Here is a 19,809-nt window from a genome sequence, read left to right on the forward strand (position 1 = left end):
CTCCCAGTGGGGTCCAGGGGCGTTGCCCCTGGTGGGGGTCAGGGGGCAAAGCCCCCTGAAGCTGAAGATTTTTTGACACTTTGACCATAAAAAAGACTTGGAAATGAGTCCGAGCAGTAGAAGCATACAACATTTTGTCAGTCATATGTGCAAAATTTAAGTAACTTTAGCTCAGGAATTTTCACAAATTTTAGAAACGGCACAATTTACTTGCACAATGACCAATGGTGCTCGTAAGGTATTGATAACAGAACTGGACCTAAATAAATTGCTTGAGTGCCATATGTTAGCTGAAGAAGTACTAATAGTTTAGAGGGAAGTAAACTGCGGCCACAATTGCAGCTCTGAAGACGAAAGCCAGTACACTATAATTAATTCATGCACATCTCTCCAATTTAAAATCGTACAATTACAAACTGTACAACTTCACATACACATTTCAGCGTGGTCTTCCCTTTGGATTTGTAGCTGAGATCAAAATTACACCACGTGCATCGAGCCTTTCCCGGAACAGTCAACTTTTTAATAGAATCTCCAAGTCGGAGCGACAGTTTTCTCCCGCGTAGTTCAGACGTGACGATTTCTTCCTGCCATTTCGGAACCCACTTATTCTTCACACCCTGGTCGATCTCCGACGCCAAAACATGTTCGCTTTCCGTCAATGTTCTCACCGACGCCATCTTTGTTAAGCAGGCAAAACCCGACAGCTGAATCAGCCCGTTTATGCATTTTCGGAATGAAGACACTCGGTGAAAGGGAAACTTAGTCCCAAATGGAAAGTTCAGATTTGGGTCGAATGTCCACTTCCTTCGATACAGAGGTTATGTTGTCATTATTTGATCGGAGATTTGATCTGGAAAATCGACTTTAAGGTTGTAGGTAGGAGTTTACAGATCGAATCCAATGGAACCACAACAACTACTCTACCCCCCCCCCCCCATTTTTTCTCAACGGATTCAGACGATTCAGAAAAATGGTCCTGGGAACGAACTTTTGGGCGGAATCTCATCCCTGGGTGTTAGCCCTGTAATTAGCGGAGCTTCTATCTTACCAGCTATCGTAGCCGAGAGCAGTAGTGTGGCGGGAGTGTTGATTCCGTTCTCGTCAGCAAAGAACTTCTTGGCGTTAGCGTAGGCCGGGAAGTAGATGGCCGAGAAGGGGATGTCTCGTAGCAAGCACGCCCTGGCACCCTGAAATTTTCATATATTACCATTCTTTATTGGCAAGAATAAACGGTACTGCAGCAGTGCACAGAACTAGAGTGTGTCGCGCACACACTACACAAATACACAACAAGAAGAGCAAATGCTCATACGACTCACCTTCGCCATTCGTAAAGTAAATCAGAAAAAAGACTACCAGTACCAATGCGATAAAGGACCTTCAGTGCACATTCATTAGATTATCTGATTGCTGACAGGTGAGTGAAATAAAACATGTCTTAAAAGGAGTAATCTACTGGCTATGACTCCCCCCCCCCCCCCCAAAAAAAAAAAAAAAAAAAAAAAAAAAAAAAACCCACCCCAGCTATTCCAGCTTCATGAAATTATGTTCAAGAGAACTCCTTATTTAGTAATTCAACCCAAAAAATATTTCACATATTCAAACTTGCACAACCACCAACCTCATAAAATCCCATCACTCAACATCCACCAACATTTTTAAAACAAGATTTTTTTTTTTACAAGAATCATAATAATTACTAATTTTCTTGACCAAATTCAGTTTTGGCTAGCCCAGAAAAAAACATTTATACTCAAGACACTTCCATGACATCATTCCTGACACTATAACATGATATAATGACATCATAACATGACCTCAACACCAATAGTCAAGCCAAGACTTATTTTCTTGATAGCTCAGTGGATATTTCAGGGGTGAAAATCTTCAGCAAACATTTTCATGTCGTGACTCTCAAATTTGATAAAAACAAGCCAAATTTTGGTCATGTCTGCTGATAATGAACTTCTACAATTGTGTGAGATTTGGAGGATTTTGCTCCCAAAATAAGAGAAATAACTGAAAAATATCAACATAAAGTTTTCACGAACATGACCCCGCTGTGACCCCAAAATGTGATGGGGGTAAACCAAACAAGGGTCATGTTGGCAGATTTTCAAACCCTTGAAGGGTTCCAAGTTTGAAAGCTCTAGCTTCAAAAACGCCAGAAATACCGCCAATGTTAAGTTATTAGAAATCGAACATGACCCATTGTGACCCCAAAGACAAGGGTCAACCAAACTAAGGTCAAGTCGGGAGATTCTCAAACCCTGGAAGTGTGCAAAGTTTCAAAGCTCTAGGTTCAAAAACATCCGCAATAACCTCAACATTAAGTTTTTATGAAACCAACATGACCCTGTTGTGACCTCAAAATTTCATGAGGGTCAACCAAACTGGGGTCACTTCATAATATCTTCAAACCCTTAAAGTGTGCAAAGTTTCAGAGGTCTAGCTTGAAAAACATCCGAAATAACCTCAACGTTAAGTTTTTTGTCCACGGGCAGCCGCCCGTCCATACCACCAGACACATATGAATCCTAATACTCACCAATTACTCAGGTGAGTCAAAAACACAAAAACAACCACACACACAAACTTAAACACACACATACAAATCCACTGCCTTTAAGAAAAAGAAAAAACATACACATACAAGCACACACAGAAATATGCTCTCTCTTGTCTCAAGACCTTGCTTTATAGAAGCTTCTGTTCATATTCAATGGAAATATTACCAGCTATTGTGTTTTCAGCGTAGCAATAGGGCCCGACATTTAGACGAGACAAGTATAATGCCGACGAGTCGAAGACGAGTCGCATTATACTTGTTCGAGTCTAAATATCGGACCCTATTGCTACGATGAAAACACAATAGCGTTTATATAGCTATTCTGACATTAAATTCTGTGTTAAAATCATGTTTTTGTCAGCAACAAGTACCAGAATGGTCCATGTCGCTGATTGCAGACGACGGTTCCCTTTCGGCATGAAGCCACAAAAATAAGCGAACATTGAAAAACCCACGGACATGTATTACGGAGAAAACTCGAGATAACCGGATGTTTAGCATTACGTCAATATGCTAGGAATCATATGACGTCATGATGTATCATACTTGCCTACGTATATTGTATGTTCGAAAGTCATGACTTCTGTTGGGAATTCGCGTGGTGAAGACTGCGGTAAATCTGTAGATGATAAGAGAACAAGGATTGTCTCAGAAGAAACGACTAAATGTTTCAGACCGGTAACTTCATTTCAACATTGCACTATACAATGGACGTTCTATGTGACAGGAGAGTTTGCTGATTTTGTGTTAAACATTGGAGATATCGTCTGCTAGAATCAGAGATAGGTCGCTTCAGATTGCAGCTTCTGGAAATGTGCAAGGTTTGTTGCCTGTTAAAGAACTGGATTTTACACGTAATGTATGTCATGTACAGTAAGCAACAACAAAAACACACACAAAGCAAATGGCATCGTATGTCGACTAGTCACAGAAACAAATCCGGCGAGGTATGCGTGTACTTTATACACGTGGAAGAAACCGGAACCATGCGTCTTTGTTTATGACAATATGCTTTTGGATATTGAGAAAAATGGCCGACTTCCGCAGCATTATGCTTTGTTGATCGGAAGAGACCATCCAATCACAGCCCCCGAATTCCCCCACGTGTTCATCAGAATAGCTATATACCTCTATTTTAAACGTTCAAGACCTTGTTTTCTCAGATTTTTGAAGGTCTTAAAAGGGGGGTTCCACTGTATAGACACGCTCGACCGAACAAGCCCCGACCGTCACAGTGGTCTGACCTTGTAGAGGCCGAAGAAGCCGAGGTCCTTGATGACGCCGATAGCGCTGACCCGCGACTTGCCCACGATCTCCCCGGCAACCTGCAGTCTGATCTTGACGATCTCCAGCGGATTGGTGAACATCACTTGTGACCCTCCTGCCTGCAACACGCAACACAATTTTTTTAATTTAACTTTATCAGCCCATTGCGGAGAAATTCGGGTCGCTTCCTCCCAGTGGAAAGCTAGCAGCAACAGAGTCGCGCTACCCAGGTGTGTGTGTGTGTTTAGGTGTAGTCAGCCACCTGCACGTATGGCAGAATGACCGAGGTCCTTTACACGCCACAGTGGTGACACAGGGTGGAACATGAATACTGTCTCTGAGTCTTCACATAAAGTTCACCCATGTCCGTCCCGGCACGAATTCGAACCTGTGTCCATAGATCACAGTCAAGTGCTCCGCCAACTGAGCCACTAGGCCCCTAAAATGCAGATCAATTTTTTTTTTAATGTAAGCAACTCTGTTCACTTTTACTTTTTTGTAAATCTTTCTGCGTGTATCATCTGTCTTCTTTTTTACATTTAGTCAAGTTTTGACTACATTTTTTAACATAGACAGGAAATCAAGATGAGGGCGGTGTTGTATGGCTGTGTGTCTGTGTCTTTGTAGAGCGATTCAGAGAAAACTAATTGACTGATCTTCTTGAACCTTTACATGAGAGTTCCTGTGTACGATATCCCCAGATGTTTAATTTTTTTGATGACGTCATATCCGTTTGTTTGTGAAAGTTGAGGTGGCACTGTCACACCATCATTTTTCCATCAGATCGATTTAAATTTTTGTTAAGCAATATTCGACCAAGGCTAGACAATGGGATTGGCATTTAGCAAAATCATGTCATCTTTTTAACTTGTAACTGAGCATTTCTTCAACAGTTTTTCAAACAATAGTTGAAAACTTTCTTTATCACACAATATTACACCAACCCGGCCTAATGTCTTTTCCATTCAATTTCTGCACGTACTCCTCTCCCTTAAAGTTGGCATGATTGTTGAAAGTGTTCGCTGGGTTTGTGTGTATATATAGTGCGTATAGCATATATGAATATTGTGTGACCAGTACATGTGATTTTTGTCCGTATGATTAATTGTTTTATGTAGGTTGTACATTTAATTGTTCTTTTTTGTATATGTTCTTTTGTAAAGGGCCAAGAGCCATAGTTGAGGCACTTAAAAATGTCCAGTTATTATTATTATTATTAGGCACAAAAAAAAAAAGGTCTGTTTACGGTAACATAGGCCAAAAAAATAGGGTCGGTAGGTCGGGATTTTTTTTTTTTATTTATTTTTTTCTCCTCCAAAAAAACATATTTTTACGTTATTTTGTAAAAAAAAACAAAAGATTTTTTTTTTTTTTTTTTTCCCCCCAAATGCCAAAAAAAAGTCTAGGGTCGCGCGAAAAACATAGGGTCGGTCGGGTTACCGTAAACAGACTATTTTTTTTTTTTGGCCTTATAAAAATATCAACTTACCATTCCGCCGGCCATACATTCAGCCCACAGCGGGAGAGTCCCGTCTTTCCTCATGAGCCTGTCACGCATGAAATCATTCACCTGTATACACAAGACAGTCATACACTTCATCGTCAGTACATCAGATAGAATAAGATATGATACAGTACGGTAAGCATAAGGTAAGGTAAGGTAAGGTAAGGTAAGGTAAGTAGGATGGATAAGATAAGATTAAATATTTCAGGTTACCCTCATAGAAATTCGGGCTGCTTTCTCACTGGAGAAAGCGAGCTGCCATATCGTACGGCACTACCCATTTTTGTTTATTTTTGCCTGCATGTATTCACGTTGCCAAGCACTGAAACTTTCCCTGTGAACATGGGATCTTTATCGTGCGCATGCGTGCACACAGGGCTGTTCACACTCTAAGGAGAGTCTGCACAAAGTTGACTCTAGGAAATAAATCCCTGGTCAAAACATGGGGATTGAACCCACGCCAATAGCGACAACTGGTTTTGAAGCCAGCACCGCTACTGACTGAAATCTGTCACCCTTCCTGTTAACTCATTCGCTGCGTGTCGGAACTGGAATTCTGACACCTGTGTTTAGCGTTGGCCGCGTGCCGGTACTTGAGTTCCGACGGATATCACGAATTTTTAACGGTGTAAACGGTCCTGCTGACCAAGGGAAACAACCCCTGCAATGAACTTCTATCTGTCTACAGTGGAACCATTCACTGTAAACAGTTCCTTCCCTTCAATTGTTGGGATTAATTGGATTTTGTTGACGGTGTGCGACCCACGTGTTTTGACTTTTCCAAGATGGCGGATCGTTCTGCTGACAAGACATAGTAACTTGAAAAGAGTGCTAGAACTTGTTATTCAGTACGGTTCTGATCTTGACCTTAGTGATGATGATAGTGGAGATGATATTTTAGATTCTGGTGACGAGTTTGTGCCAATGGACGATCATTTGGGTGATGATTCGGGCAATGAAAGTGTCGATCATGACATTATGTATGATGAACCCATGACGTAGAAAGTTGTTTGTCTTTTGCTTCAAAGAGGTAGTTTGACTGGATGTGAAGACAACTAAAGGTATGTTCTTTCAAATGTTTCATATATTTTCTAAAAGAGCAAGTTTCAAACTTTGCAAAAATGTAAGGTAGGTAAGGTTATTTTGTGTTGTTGGGAAATTCGGGTCACTTCCACCCAGTGGAAAGCTAGTTAAAGCACCAGTTGCACTCACCGTGAGTTTGATGGCTTTCTCCGGAGCCACGCCCACGAGCTGTGGCGCCAGTCCGCGGTAGAGACCCCTGACTCCTTCGTGACGCACGACCTTCTTGAAGCAGTCGAAGCTGTTCTTGTACATCAGCTCGCCGACGTAGGACCCTGTGCGCTGGTTCTGGATTCGCGTTTTGACCAGGTCGATGGGGTACACTGCTGTGGCTCCAGTCGCTGAAGAGGAAGAAAGTAAAGCAGGATCGCTGGATTACTGTTTATGATTCACGCTGTACTCTTCTTTCGTATGCACTAGACATTTTCTCTTTTTTCTGCCTATCTTTACTCCCCCCCCCCCCCCCCCCTTCCCTTCTTGTTTTGTCTTATTCTGTGCTTGGTTTACTTTGATTCTATTTCTGATTCAGAGAGTTCTATAGTATACTATGTTCAACGCCATGATTGTGTCATTTTCCATCTGTGTAAGGGCACGTAATAGAAGCGCTCGCTTGAGTTCATGTCCTTATTGTTTTCGTGTTATCCTTGTATCATGTTTAAATTGCATAAAATCTTGTTCAACCACAAATTAAGCAGGACTGATCAGGGTTCCATCTTCTTCTGCGTTCTATGGCTGCAACTCCCATGTACACTCACAGGCACGAGCGGGCTTTTACGATTCCAGGGGATTGCATGCTAGATGTTTTCGTGTTTCTATAACCCAACCAACTCTGACATGGATTACAGGATCTTTTGGTTGCGCACTTGGTCTTGTGCTTGCGTGTAGACACGAAGGGGGATAAGGCACTAACAGGTTTGCAGATAAGTTGATCTGTAAGATCTGAAAAATGTCCACCCATGACTCAATAAATCTCTTGCCGACCTGGAATTCGAACCCAAGCTGATAGCAACGCACTGGTTATAAAGCCAGCACGCTACCCACTGAGCTACGTCAAAGCCCCCACTGCTGACAGTGACAAAAGACAAGAAGGGCAAAGCCCATACGACTCACATGCTTGACCTTGACCTTTACAGCAATGACATCATACACTAAGAACTGCTTTACACATTTTTCCTTCCAACAAGGTCAAGGTCATCCAAGGTCATGCAACACAAAGCTGTTAATTCAAGACATAGGAAGTACAATGGTGCTTATTGGCTCTTTCTACCATGAGATATGGTTACTTTTAGTGGTTCACTACCTTATTTTGGTCACATTTCATAAGGGTCAAAGTGACCTTGACCTTGATCATATGTGACCAAATGTGTCTCATGATGAAAGCATAACATGTGCCCCACATAATTTTTAAGTTTGAAACAGTTATCTTCCATAGTTCAGGGTCAAGGTCACTTCAAAATATGTATACAATCCAACTTTGAAGAGCTCCTGTGACCTTGACCTTGAAGCAAGGTAAACCAAACTGGTATCAAAAGATGGGGCTTACTTTGCCCTATATATCATATATAGGTGAGGTATTGAATCTCAAAAACTTCAGAGAAAATGGGAAAAATGTGAAAAATAGCTGTTTTTTAGGCAACATTTATGGCCCCTGCGACCTTGACCTTGAAGCAAGGTCAAGATGCTATGTATGTTTTTTGGGGCCTTGTCATCATACACCATCTTGCCAAATTTGGTACTGATAGACTGAATAGTGTCCAAGAAATATCCAACGTTAAAGTTTTCCGGACGGACGGACGGACGTCCGGACGTCCGGACGGACGGACGACTCGGGTGAGTACATAGACTCACTTTTGCTTCGCATGTGAGTCAAAAAGCAGAGAGAGATACTGACCTCCAGCCAGAGCACCCAGAGAGAAGCGGTAGAGTTGTTCCGAGACGGCCAGGAAGGCAGTACGCTTGTGTGTGCCTTGCTCCAGTCGAATCCTTTGCTGCAAGTCACAAGATACAAACATATCAAGAAAAAGTAATTATACTGCCTGCTTGACCAAGTCGTTTATAGAAATCCTAAAAAAAAGTATAAAATAAAAATTAAAAACGCTTGAAAAGGACAGACATTGAGCGTCCAGCCCTGACCCATCTACAACTACCCCCCCCCCCCCCCCCCCCCCCCCCCCTTTCCTCCCTCCCTCCCCCAGGGGCGAGTAAAAAATCTGCTGGGCTAGTAGAAACCGCCTGGCAAATTGCCCAGCTGGCTAATGAAATTTCTGGTCATATGTAACACTTTTGGTTTTACTATCGAGTTTTCAAGCCATATAAACAATGCAGATCAACCGTGGTATGAACCGGGCCAGTGACATTTCTGCCGGGCTAGCGACTTTCTTAAAGTTACTCGCCCGGCTGGCGAGTAAAGATTTTGAGATTTGGCCATCCCCAAACTCACCTCAGCAATTTGCATCTGAATTTTAAAAGGTGTGTCTCGACCGCCCTCTGCAGAAATAATATCTAAGTCTGAATATGCCAGCATTCTGCAAGAAAGAAAAAAAGCAAAATTAACAGACTAAACAACGACCAAAGAATTTCTATCCTACCAGAACTCTTACAGGAAATCCCAAAATGAGTATTTCGGTACAGTGAATCCCCCTTTTAAGACCCCCCCCCCCCCCCAATTAATACTTCTCCCCTTTTAAGACCATGCTTTCACAGCTTTTCTAATTCTCTTCATAACTGTAAATTGACCTTAATTTCAAGAACCCCTTCTTTTCAAGGACCTGATTTTCTCAGATTTTGTTAAGGTCTTAACAGGGGGGTTCCACTGTATTTTCAGTCCAGATCCAGCTGACTCTTTCTTTCTTTCTTTATTTGGTGTTTAACGTCGTTTTCAACCACGAAGGTTATATCGCGACGGGGAAAGAGGGGAGATGGGATAGAGCCACTTGTCAATTGTTTCTTGTTCACAAAAGCACTAATCAAAAATTTGCTCCAGGGGCTTGCAACGTAGTACAATATATGTGACCCTCTACCACGAAATGAGTCGCATGTCACCTTTGCTTGATTTTCATATTTTTACATTTTCCTAAAGAGTTTTTTATTCTCTACCCAGTGGTGAAAACCGTTTTAGAAAAGAGCAAAAACTGTTTGAGTTATAAGCCTGTGACTAAGGTGACTCTCACACTGTTACCAGACACTCCCCGGACTTATATTAAGCCTAGCGCAGAACCGCGCGAGGTGACATGCGACTCATTTCGTGGTGGAGGGTCACATATTACCTTACTGGGAGAATGCAAGTTTCCAGTACAAAGGACTTAACATTTCTTACATACTGCTTGACTAAAATCTTTACAAACATTGACTATATTCTATACAAGAAACACTTAACAAGGGTAAAAAGAGAAACAGAATCCGTTAGTCGCCTCTTACGACATGCTGGGCAGCATCGGGTAAATTCTTCCCCCTAACCCGCGGGGGGTAGCTGACCCATTGTCGTCTGAGGCTGGGAACAACACTGCAATCTCTTTTTGTTAACTCATTGTCTCCCAAGTACGGATATATCCGTACCCACTCATTTGGCTCTATGTGACCAGGTACGGATATATATTCGCTCAGACTGTTAGCTTCAGTCGCTTCCTGTAACGTCGAGGATCTAACGCCTGCATTCCAGCGTGTTGATACACTGTTACTATACAGTTACTACAATTCAAAGTGACCCGCTGCAGCACAGCTGGTCTTGGCTAAAAAAAAGAATTGGTCAAAGTTAAAGTTAAACCTCAATTTTTTCCTGTCTGGACAATCTGTTCAGGCTTTTCCACAAACTGAGAGAATCCTACTCAGGTATGGGAATTGAAAAAAGTAAAAAAGGCTGAAAATATTTAAGTAATAGCAAAGTCGACGGCACTAAGCAAAGAAGGGTCCGAGGGCATGCCCGCCCGGAATTTTTTCTCTCCAAAGAACCCAAATGGTGCAATTTGGTGTCATCGGAGCCCCAAGTTTGCCATTAAATTCAGTGTTTAGAACCATTTTTGCCTCCTTCATTTATTTTTTTAGCGGACACTTTTGCCTTTTCGGCGGAACAAAAAAAAAATCGGCAGAAATTTGCCTTTGGGCGGACAATTCCCATGCCTGCCTACTGCTTGAACACATACCAAAAATCAACAGCCTGCCCTGTGTTGTGCGCAGAGCTGATAAGTTTTTACTGTATTTACTTTGCACATTAACACTAGTGTCAGCTATGGACTGGGTGGCCGAGTGGTAACGCACTTGCGCTCGGAAGCGAGAGGTTGCGAGTTCGACCCTGGGTCAGGGCGTTAGCAATTTTCTCCCCCCTTTCCTAACCTAGGTGGTGGGTTCAAGTGCTAGTCTTTCGGATGAGACGAAAAACTGAGGTCCCTTGGTTGTACACTACATTGGGGTGTGCACGTTAAAGATCCCACGATTGACAAAAGGGTCTTTCCTGGCAAAATTGTACAGCAGTCCCTCTGATGAACGGACACCCTTGGGCCCTAGCAAAACTGTCCGTACATTGCAGGTGTCCGGTCACGGGAGGGGTGACCACACCACCCCCTCCCCCGGGCCATACACTCCACTCGCACAGACACACAAACAACAGGATTGAGTCTATGCTAATCACTTCTTGTGGCTACTAAACAATAACAATAAACTCCTAATAGTTCTTTAAACGTTTTGTAAAAAGGATTTGTTTGAAAAGTGTTGAAAAGAAGAGATAAAATAAATCCTCAAGGCAGTGAACACACTCACCATGCGCTGACATACGAAAGCAGCCACACAAACACAGCACAGAGGAGCGTGTGCAGATGCTTTGCAAGAATAAGCTTGAAAACCAGTTTGAATAAATAGCAGCAGATAGAGCTGCATGTCATAATCATGTGATTTTTTTTCTTGTCTGGCTTTATTGACTGCATGCCGATCATGTGGCATGGCAGTGACTTTTCACTCTTCAGTCGGAAATACACTGTACATAACACAGCTCCCACTCTCCCTCACTGATGCCTACCCCAAGCTGTGACAACTGATGCTTGGACATTTTGTGGAAGAGTACACCTCTCTATTTCTCTACAATGCTCTTCCTGCTGACATGCAGTGACACCGGACACCCCACAGAGTTTAGCCAGCTAACCCTCCACCCCCCCCTCCCACCCCCACTTCCTCTCTCTCACTCCCTCCAGCCATGTACTGTTGGGGGCTGTGGCCAGAGAGGTGTCAGCTAATTGAGGCCAGCTGCACTGTTCACTCAGAGCAAAACCAGTTGACTGTGTCGTAACTTTTGACAAAGCAAGACAACTGAAGGGTTCATAGATTAGGCAACCAACTCACTGGTCAAGGCTGAGGGGAAACAAGAGTATCTTGTCAATGAAAGAGGTTACACACAGACACACGATGCTGAGAACTGTGGCCGGTTTTTCACTCACTTTCGCTCAGGACCTTCATCGACTGTGGTTTCTGTTGTTTACGTCCAACAGACAAGAATAAAGAGCTCAGTGCAGTTACATGTTTTTTGTTGGCATCTTCGCATGTACTCTTCACTCCTGACCAAAACTACCCCACCTCCTGATGGGTACCGTACACGTGCACTCAAGTTATCAGTGACGGTCATCACGCCATTGCGGCTGTGATCTTCGTACCAAGAGCCGGACTGCTCTGTTATCGATTTTGTTGTGAAAATTTGACGATGGTCTGTCCGTACATTGGAGGTATGACTTGCTGTTGGGACCGAAAATGAGTGTCCGCGTCCACGTTTTGCAGGTGTCCGTTTAAAGGTACTGAACTTGTCAAATCCAGGTGCACGGAGCTCCTGGGGCTTTTAGTCATACCTCAGGCAGCTATCCGTTAGAAGAACCACTAAGTTTCATTGACTTGCACCCAAAGAGTCAAGAACTGCGATTTTTTTACGAATTAATTTTGTACTCGGACCCGGCTGGTCTTGGCCTATTTTTGGATCTAAATTTAGATCAGGTAGATCACCACATCATGCACAAAAAGACACGTCACTAGCAAACTATGTCAGACGTCATCATGAGTTTGTGTAAAACAAAATGGAGGCCGGAATCACTCAGTTGAATCGAACTCCGACCAAACACCACGTAATAACTAGGTTAATTTATGCACTCGCGTGAACAAGAAACTGTCGAGCTTCACAGATGTCGTCGTTGGGTAGTTTTGGGTTTGTTTTACTACCATAGGAGGATTTTTGAACTGTAAATGCACTCAGCTGCAACAAAAACGCAAAACGAAGGCTGTGAGCTGCACTGTGCCTTTAAGGGGGGGCAAATATAGAAGGAAAACACTCCGTGCCGAGCAAATGTGTCCATACATGTCAGGTGTCCGCTCACGCCGGGGGCCGTACATTGCAGGGACTGCTGTATAGGCAAAGATAAAAATGTCCACCAAAATACCCGTTTGACTTGGAATAATAGGCCCTGAAAAGTAGGATATGCGCCGAAATGGCTGCGATCTGCTGGCCGATGTGAATGCGTGATGTATTGTGTAAAAAAATTCAATCTCACACAGCATAAATAAATCCCTGCGCCTTGAATATGTGCGCGATATAAATTGCATAAAAATTTTAAAAAAATAAAATAAAAATCCCTGCGCTTAGAACTGTACCCACGGAATACGCGCGATATAAGCCTCATATTGATTGATTGATTGATTGAAACCCAAAAATTCCTACTCCGCACAAAAAGCGGGCGGGCATTTTGAAGTTTGGTATGTGTTCAAATTGAAAGGTACTCTAGTCCCATGCAAAAAGCCTTATCAAAAGCAGACCTCTCAGAGGAAATCCCAAAATGATTGTTTCACTGTTACACTTTCAAACTTGAAAAAACACACCACAAAAACGAGGAAATATTGAGTTAATATATAATGGACAAACTCCAAAAATAACTCTTTTGGGTTTGTATGGGGGTGTTTCTTTGTTTGTTTGTTCGTTCATGGGCTGAAACTCCCACGGCTTTTACGTGTATGACAGTTTTTACCCCGCCATTTAGGCAGCCATACGCCGCTTTCGGAGGAAGCATGCTGGGTATTTTCGTGTTTCTATAACCCACCGAACTCTGACATGGATTACAGAATCTTTTTCGTGCGCACTTGGTCTTGTGCTTGCGTGTACACACGGGGGTGTTCGGACACCGAGGAGAGTCTGCACACAAAGTTGACTCTGAGAAATAAATCTCTCGCCGAACGTGGGGACGAACTCACGCTGACAGCGGCCAACTGGATACAAATCCAGCGCGCTAACGATTGAGCTACATCCCCGCCCCGCATGGGGGTGTGATAAGAGTGAATTCTCTTGCATTTAGTGAGGCAAACTTTCCCCTCACGCTTCTTGTCTACGTGTTTCAGACACACCCCTCGCGAGTGACTGGCCTGTAATGTCATATGGGAAAGTTTGCCTCACTAAAAGCAAAAGTATTCACTCTTTTACAGTCCATACAAACCCGACAGACTTATTCCGAGCATGGTCTATTTCAGTATTGACCCAGACTGGCGCAGTGGCCTAGTGGATAAGACATCGGCCTCCTCATCGGAAGGTCGTGAGTTCAAATCCCGGCCACGGCTGCCTGGTGGGTTAAGGGTGGATATTTTTCCAATCTCCAAGGTCAACAATCTCCAAGGTCAACAATCTCCAAGGTCAATTAATATGCAGACTTTGTGGGTTATAGTAACACGAAAACAACCAGCATGCTTCCCCCGAAAGCGGCGTATGGCTGCCTGAATGGCGGGGTAAAAACGGTCATACACGTAAAAGTCGAGGGAGTTTCAGCACATGAAGGAAACAAACAAACAGCACTGACCCGGTCTGGTGGTTGAGACTGGCGAGGGTGAACAAGATGTCGATCTCTAGCGGTGTGATCTGGGTGAACTCCTGCGCCTGGTACAGAAGTTCCTCTGCACAAAACAACAACATTTTGTGTGAACAAGATGTCGATCTGAAATTCATGTGGGGGTTCAGGGGCTTATTTTCCGTACATGCGCACATGGACTTGGGTGGTCTCGGTTAACCAGAGTGTCTTTTCACCGGTTTTGTCCCCCAAAAAGAGGCTGCTTTCACAAATTATTTTAGAAAATTTCCTTTTCACGAAAATCGGAAAATTAGGGTGGGCTGCAGCTAGTTTTCCACATGGATAAAAAAAAAAGTAATGAGGGGAAAAAGTACCTTTGTGACCTGAAAAAAAACAAGAAGAGCAAACGCTCGATCGAGTCACTTTCGCAGTTCTGAATATTACATGGGTGAAAGCTATGAAAATCAAATTGACTGAAAATTTTTTGAGGCAGGGGTCCAGGGGCCGCCCAGGCCCTGGCGGGGTACGGGGCAGGGCCCCGTTAGGGGGTCCAGGGGGGCAACGCCCCCCGGCCGAAAATGAATTTTTGCATTATACATTGTGATTTTGTGGCCTTTCCTGGCAAAAAAATACACTTTTTGTCACTATCATGCAGGTCAAAAAAATACCTTCAGATTCTAATGATATGGTAAAAAGGGTAAACAAAATCAAAACAATTCACAGAAGTAATCATTTATCTTTTGTATCTTTTCACACTTGCATCTTCCAACACAACGACACAATTGATAACAATTAACATTGACAACAGCCAATTACTAAATGAAATAGAAACTGAACAACTGAAATAAAAGTTCGAAATATTTAATTATAAGAAGCAAACATTGCCAGACAGGCATTGAAATAAATGATGAAACAGAATGTCACACATGCAAACAGCATGATGTAGCACTGCACAAAGTAGCAACTAAGCAGTAGCATCTCTTATAGTGCAAAGTTCTCAAGGAAAAGCACTTGAGTTTCAAGCACCAAACTTATCACACACAGTTTTAGTTTCATGAACTCCAACCAGTCACATCGCCATTTGTTGGCTAGACCAGCATCAATAAGATCTGTCCATGCGTTTTCCGTCAAAACCGGTATCTTTGTCGCAGAAATCGTGTCACCACTTCATAATGCCTGCCAAAACGCGAGAACTTTTTTTTTTATCGTGATGCAGAGCGAATCCGAAAGCGAAGAAACCTCACCTACGGGGTTTACCGCATAACAGTTCAAAAACGCGTTCCGCTTAAAAATTAAAAAAAAAAAAAAAAAAAAAAAATTTTTTTTTTTTTTTTTTTTTTTTAATAAAAATTGCGGATTGACGGAATTTCCGTCAGACTTATTTTCAGATTGACGGATTTCAGTCAATTGACGGGCTACTTTCACCCATGATATTATATGAGGCATCAGATGGACAGGAAGAAATTGCTATTCACAACACAATGAGTCACGTTCACATAAAATTTGAGCCCGGTCACTTTTATAGTTTCCGAGAAAAGCCCAACGTTAAGTTGTGTGTTGCCGAACAGAAAAGGCTAGTTATCTCCCTTGTTTTTCTGATAACGTTCGTAAAAGGCTACAGATGTAAATACTTTGATGTAAAGAATAATCCTACAAAGTTTCAATCACATCCGATGAACTTTGTCAAAGATATAAAATGTCTAATTTTTCCTTTGACGCTGACCTGTGACCTTGAAAAAGGTCAAAGGTCAACGAAACCATCGTTAAAGTGTAGAGGTCATTGGAGGTCACGACTAAACAAAATATGAGCCCGATCGCTTTGATAGTTTCCGAGAAAAGTCCAACGTTAAGGTGGTGTCTACGGACGGCCGGCCGGCCGGACAGACTAACACTGACCGATTACATAGAGTCACTTTTTCTCAAGTGACTCAAAAATGTAACGAAAGAGACCAGACAGACAGACAGAGAGAGAGAGATAGAGAGAGAGAGAGAGAGAGGGAGAGGGAGAGAGAGAGAGAGAGAGAGAGAGAGAGAGAGAGAGAGAGAGAGGGAGAGAGGGAGAGGGAGAGTGAGGAGGTATTACACACCGCTACGACCGAAGGGAAGTGAAAAATAAACTCCTGTTGTGCAGCGGGATAAAGTATTCCCTCATACCTCGGAGATATATCTTCACTCGCTCGCAGCGACGTCACGTGACATTTTAGATGGTGGAAGAAAATGCTGTCGCTTATCGGCACTGGGTGCATTGCCTTTGTAGTGCACTTGCACTAGAACGGCACTGGGTCCAGTACCCGCTCCGGCGTCGAAGCATTTTCCACTAAAAAGTGAACAAAATTTGACCTATTTCGTCGCCTATAGGGGACGGAAAGAATGTCATTTCAATGGTGTGATAACATTCTTTCCGTCACGTGACGTCGCTGCGAGCGACTGAAGGTATATCTCCGAGGTATGAGGGAATACTTTAACCCGCTGCACAACAGGAGTTTATTCTTCACTTAGCTTCGGTCGAACCGGTGTGCAATGGGTGGAGTGAGAGAGGGAGAGTGAGAGAGAGAGAGAGAGAGGGAGAGAGAGAGAGGGAGAGAGAGAGAGAGGGAGAGGGAGAGGGAGAGAGAGAGAGAGAGAGGAGAGAGAGAGAGAGGAGAGAGAGAGAGAGAGAGAGAGAGAGAGAGAGAGAGAGAGAGAGAGAGAGAGAGAGAGAGAGAGAGAGAGAGACCAGTGTACCTTTTGTTACCTCCTTTGAGGTGTCCCTGCGAGTGGCGGCGAGAAAGATACGACGGCAGAGTTCGATGTTGTTGAGCAGAGAGATGAAGGCCGTGAAGTAGGAATAGCTCACCTGTCGGTTACGCTCCCCCCCCATGGTCGCCTAGCAACACAAACACGCGAAAACCCAGGTCAGCATTGCTCTCAGTCTTCAGTCAGTAACACCAACAACGTCGTCGTGGAATTTTGGCATACACTAGTTATAAAGAGCTTTTCAAGAGAAGGACCAAACTGATTATTTTTATAATGAAAAAGTGTTTATATTCGTTCCTGGTATGGATATAAAGATAAAAAGAATGTTAAATCATGCATTGTCAATCGTATTTAAGAGAATATTTTTCATGAAGAATGATTTACTTAGTTTAAAGCTCAAAAACATCAAAATTTACATCGAGTTTCGTCAAAATTGTAAGATGACATCGTTACCCTTCTTGATCTCTATGCACTGTACTGACAGTTCCATAGTCATTACATATAGGGCGTCTCCCGTGCGCGTGCGTGTCATGCGTGCGTGCGTGTGTGTGTACGTGTGTACATGTGTGTGTGTGTACGTGGGTGTTTGTGCATGCACGTGTGTGTGTATGCGCGTACATTGATGAGGTTTTCCCTGGTGAAGGGCGTGAGGAGGTAGGACTTGAGCGACAGCATGATCTCCTCAAAGTCCTTGGGGGTGATGGCGCCGGTGTTTCCTTTGTCCAGCTTGCGAAACGCCTGACTCGCATGCTCGTCGTGAAAGTCCTGCAACCAGCAGCAACGCACAAGAAATGATAAGATAAACAACAAAGTGACTGTGGGTGAAATGAAAGAAATACAAAAACCCAGACTTCCAATGTTCCAAAATTCAGAATAAAAAAACAAGAAAGGTAAATTGTTGGAACGTTTATTGACAAAACAATACGGTACGGTCACACACAACATTAAAAAATTTCAATAACAAATGTTCCAACAACTTATCTTTCTTGTTTTTTGATTGTGGGTGATATGGACTAAGCCAAAAAACCAAAAGAATTCTGCACTCATTAATTGGACAGGTCTGGCGTCGGAACGAAGTTGAGGGGTGGATGTTGCAGTGAGTGCTGGGACGGGGCGGCGTGGGAGCATACTGGGAGAAGGAACACGTGTCGGGACAAGCAAGAGAGGATGAAAACAATAATTACATTTTTTTTTTAAATAAAAATAAATATTCTGTACTCAATGCAGGGACAGAGATGTACAATGAACTAAATCAAATTTTCGCTTTTGGAAGCTTCTTCAGGGCTAAGTTGGTGTGTGTGCGTGCGTGCATGTGTCAGTATTGGCGTTAACCGGTAAATACTGGTATTTTACCGGTTGAAATGAGAAAATACCGGAACAAAAATGGCTGCCGGTATGACCTACCAGTTGATTTTGGAACTACCTTTTTTTTTTCACTGGTAAAACAACAAAACCAGTACTCTGAGTTGGACTCTTACTGGTTCCAATGACCAGCCTACCGGGTTTTTTTCTCGACTGTTTGCATCATACAAGTTCGCGAACCGGTTTGAAAAAATACTAACGCCATCACTGTGTGTGTACCATGATGAGATTTGGTGGGGGGGGGGGGGGGGGGGGGGGGGGGGGGGGCGAATCTTGATTTTAGAGGTTATGAACAGTAAACAAAATAATAAAGCCACAAAAGGGGAAGTGAGTCTTAAATTGAGTAAAAAAAAATTTTATTATTTTTTTAAAGTTCCACAGACACATACAAGGATACACATTTTGTCTCTCTAAGAAGCAAACCCAAACGAACACACACACTCTCGCTTTCATAAGCACATACCTCGCTTCCCCCATCCCCCAAAAAACAACAGATACGAAAAACAGAAATAAAGACCAGCAAACCAAAGATGACGTCAACTGACTTACGTGCAGCAGTTGTGTGAATTCGGTGTAGTTCACTTTGCGAGATTTGTCCTTGCCGAAGTGGAGTTGGATGAAGTCACTATTAAAGTTGAACGGCATTCTACTGTTCAGGGTCGTGTGTTTGATAATGTTCTCAAACTCATCTAAAAGAAAATAGAACAGCATTTTTATAATCCATGAACAAACAAGAAGAGCAAACGCTCGATCGAGTCACTTTCGCAGTTCTGAATATTATATGAGGCATCAGATGGACAGGAAGAAATTGCTATTCACAACACAATGAGTCACGTTCACATAAAATTTGAGCCCGGTCACTTTTATAGTTTCCGAGAAAAGCCCAACGTTAAGTTGTGTGTTGCCGAACAGAAAAGGCTAGTTATCTCCCTTGTTTTTCTGATAACGTTCGTAAAAGGCTACAGATGTAAATACTTTGATGTAAAGAATAATCCTACAAAGTTTCAATCACATCCGATGAACTTTGTCAAAGATATAAAATGTCTAATTTTTCCTTTGACGCTGACCTTGAAAAAGGTCAAAGGTCAACGAAACCATCGTTAAAGTGTAGAGGTCATTGGAGGTCACGACTAAACAAAATATGAGCCCGATCGCTTTGATAGTTTCCGAGAAAAGTCCAACGTTAAGGTGGTGTCTACGGACGGCCGGCCGGACGGCCGGCCAGACGGCCGGCCGGACAGACTAACACTGACCGATTACATAGAGTCACTTTTTCTCAAGTGACTCAAAAACAATAAATAATACATGCCAAGAACTCATGCACACTACTACACTCTTGTTTCTCAAACACTGACAGAAACAGAGAGAAGCATTTTTATAATACATGAACAGAAAACATTAAAACATGCCAAGAACTCGTGCACACATGTACACTCTTCTTTTCTCTGACAGAAACAGAAAGAGAGAGAGAGAGAGAGAGAGAGAGAGAGAGA

At 42.9% G+C, this 19,809-nt stretch overlaps 1 protein-coding gene across 1 annotated transcript in view; it reads right to left on the reverse strand.

Annotated features, from left to right (window-relative positions):
* LOC138947453 (electrogenic aspartate/glutamate antiporter SLC25A13, mitochondrial-like) overlaps positions 1-19,809 on the reverse strand; it is a 34,863-nt gene that overhangs the window by 10,465 nt on the left and 4,589 nt on the right. The window contains exons 5-14 of the mRNA XM_070318932.1: positions 18,866-19,005; positions 17,573-17,719; positions 16,943-17,084; positions 14,231-14,324; positions 8,863-8,947; positions 8,314-8,410; positions 6,555-6,763; positions 5,328-5,408; positions 3,817-3,957; positions 1,052-1,190 (exon numbers count right to left, since the gene is read on the reverse strand). Coding sequence (XP_070175033.1) covers positions 1,052-1,190; positions 3,817-3,957; positions 5,328-5,408; positions 6,555-6,763; positions 8,314-8,410; positions 8,863-8,947; positions 14,231-14,324; positions 16,943-17,084; positions 17,573-17,719; positions 18,866-19,005 — 1,275 coding nt within the window. The remainder of the gene's footprint in view (positions 1-1,051; positions 1,191-3,816; positions 3,958-5,327; positions 5,409-6,554; positions 6,764-8,313; positions 8,411-8,862; positions 8,948-14,230; positions 14,325-16,942; positions 17,085-17,572; positions 17,720-18,865; positions 19,006-19,809) is intronic.

Source organism: Littorina saxatilis, linkage group LG14, assembly GCF_037325665.1.
Source record: "Littorina saxatilis isolate snail1 linkage group LG14, US_GU_Lsax_2.0, whole genome shotgun sequence".
NCBI lineage: Eukaryota > Metazoa > Mollusca > Gastropoda > Littorinimorpha > Littorinidae > Littorina > Littorina saxatilis.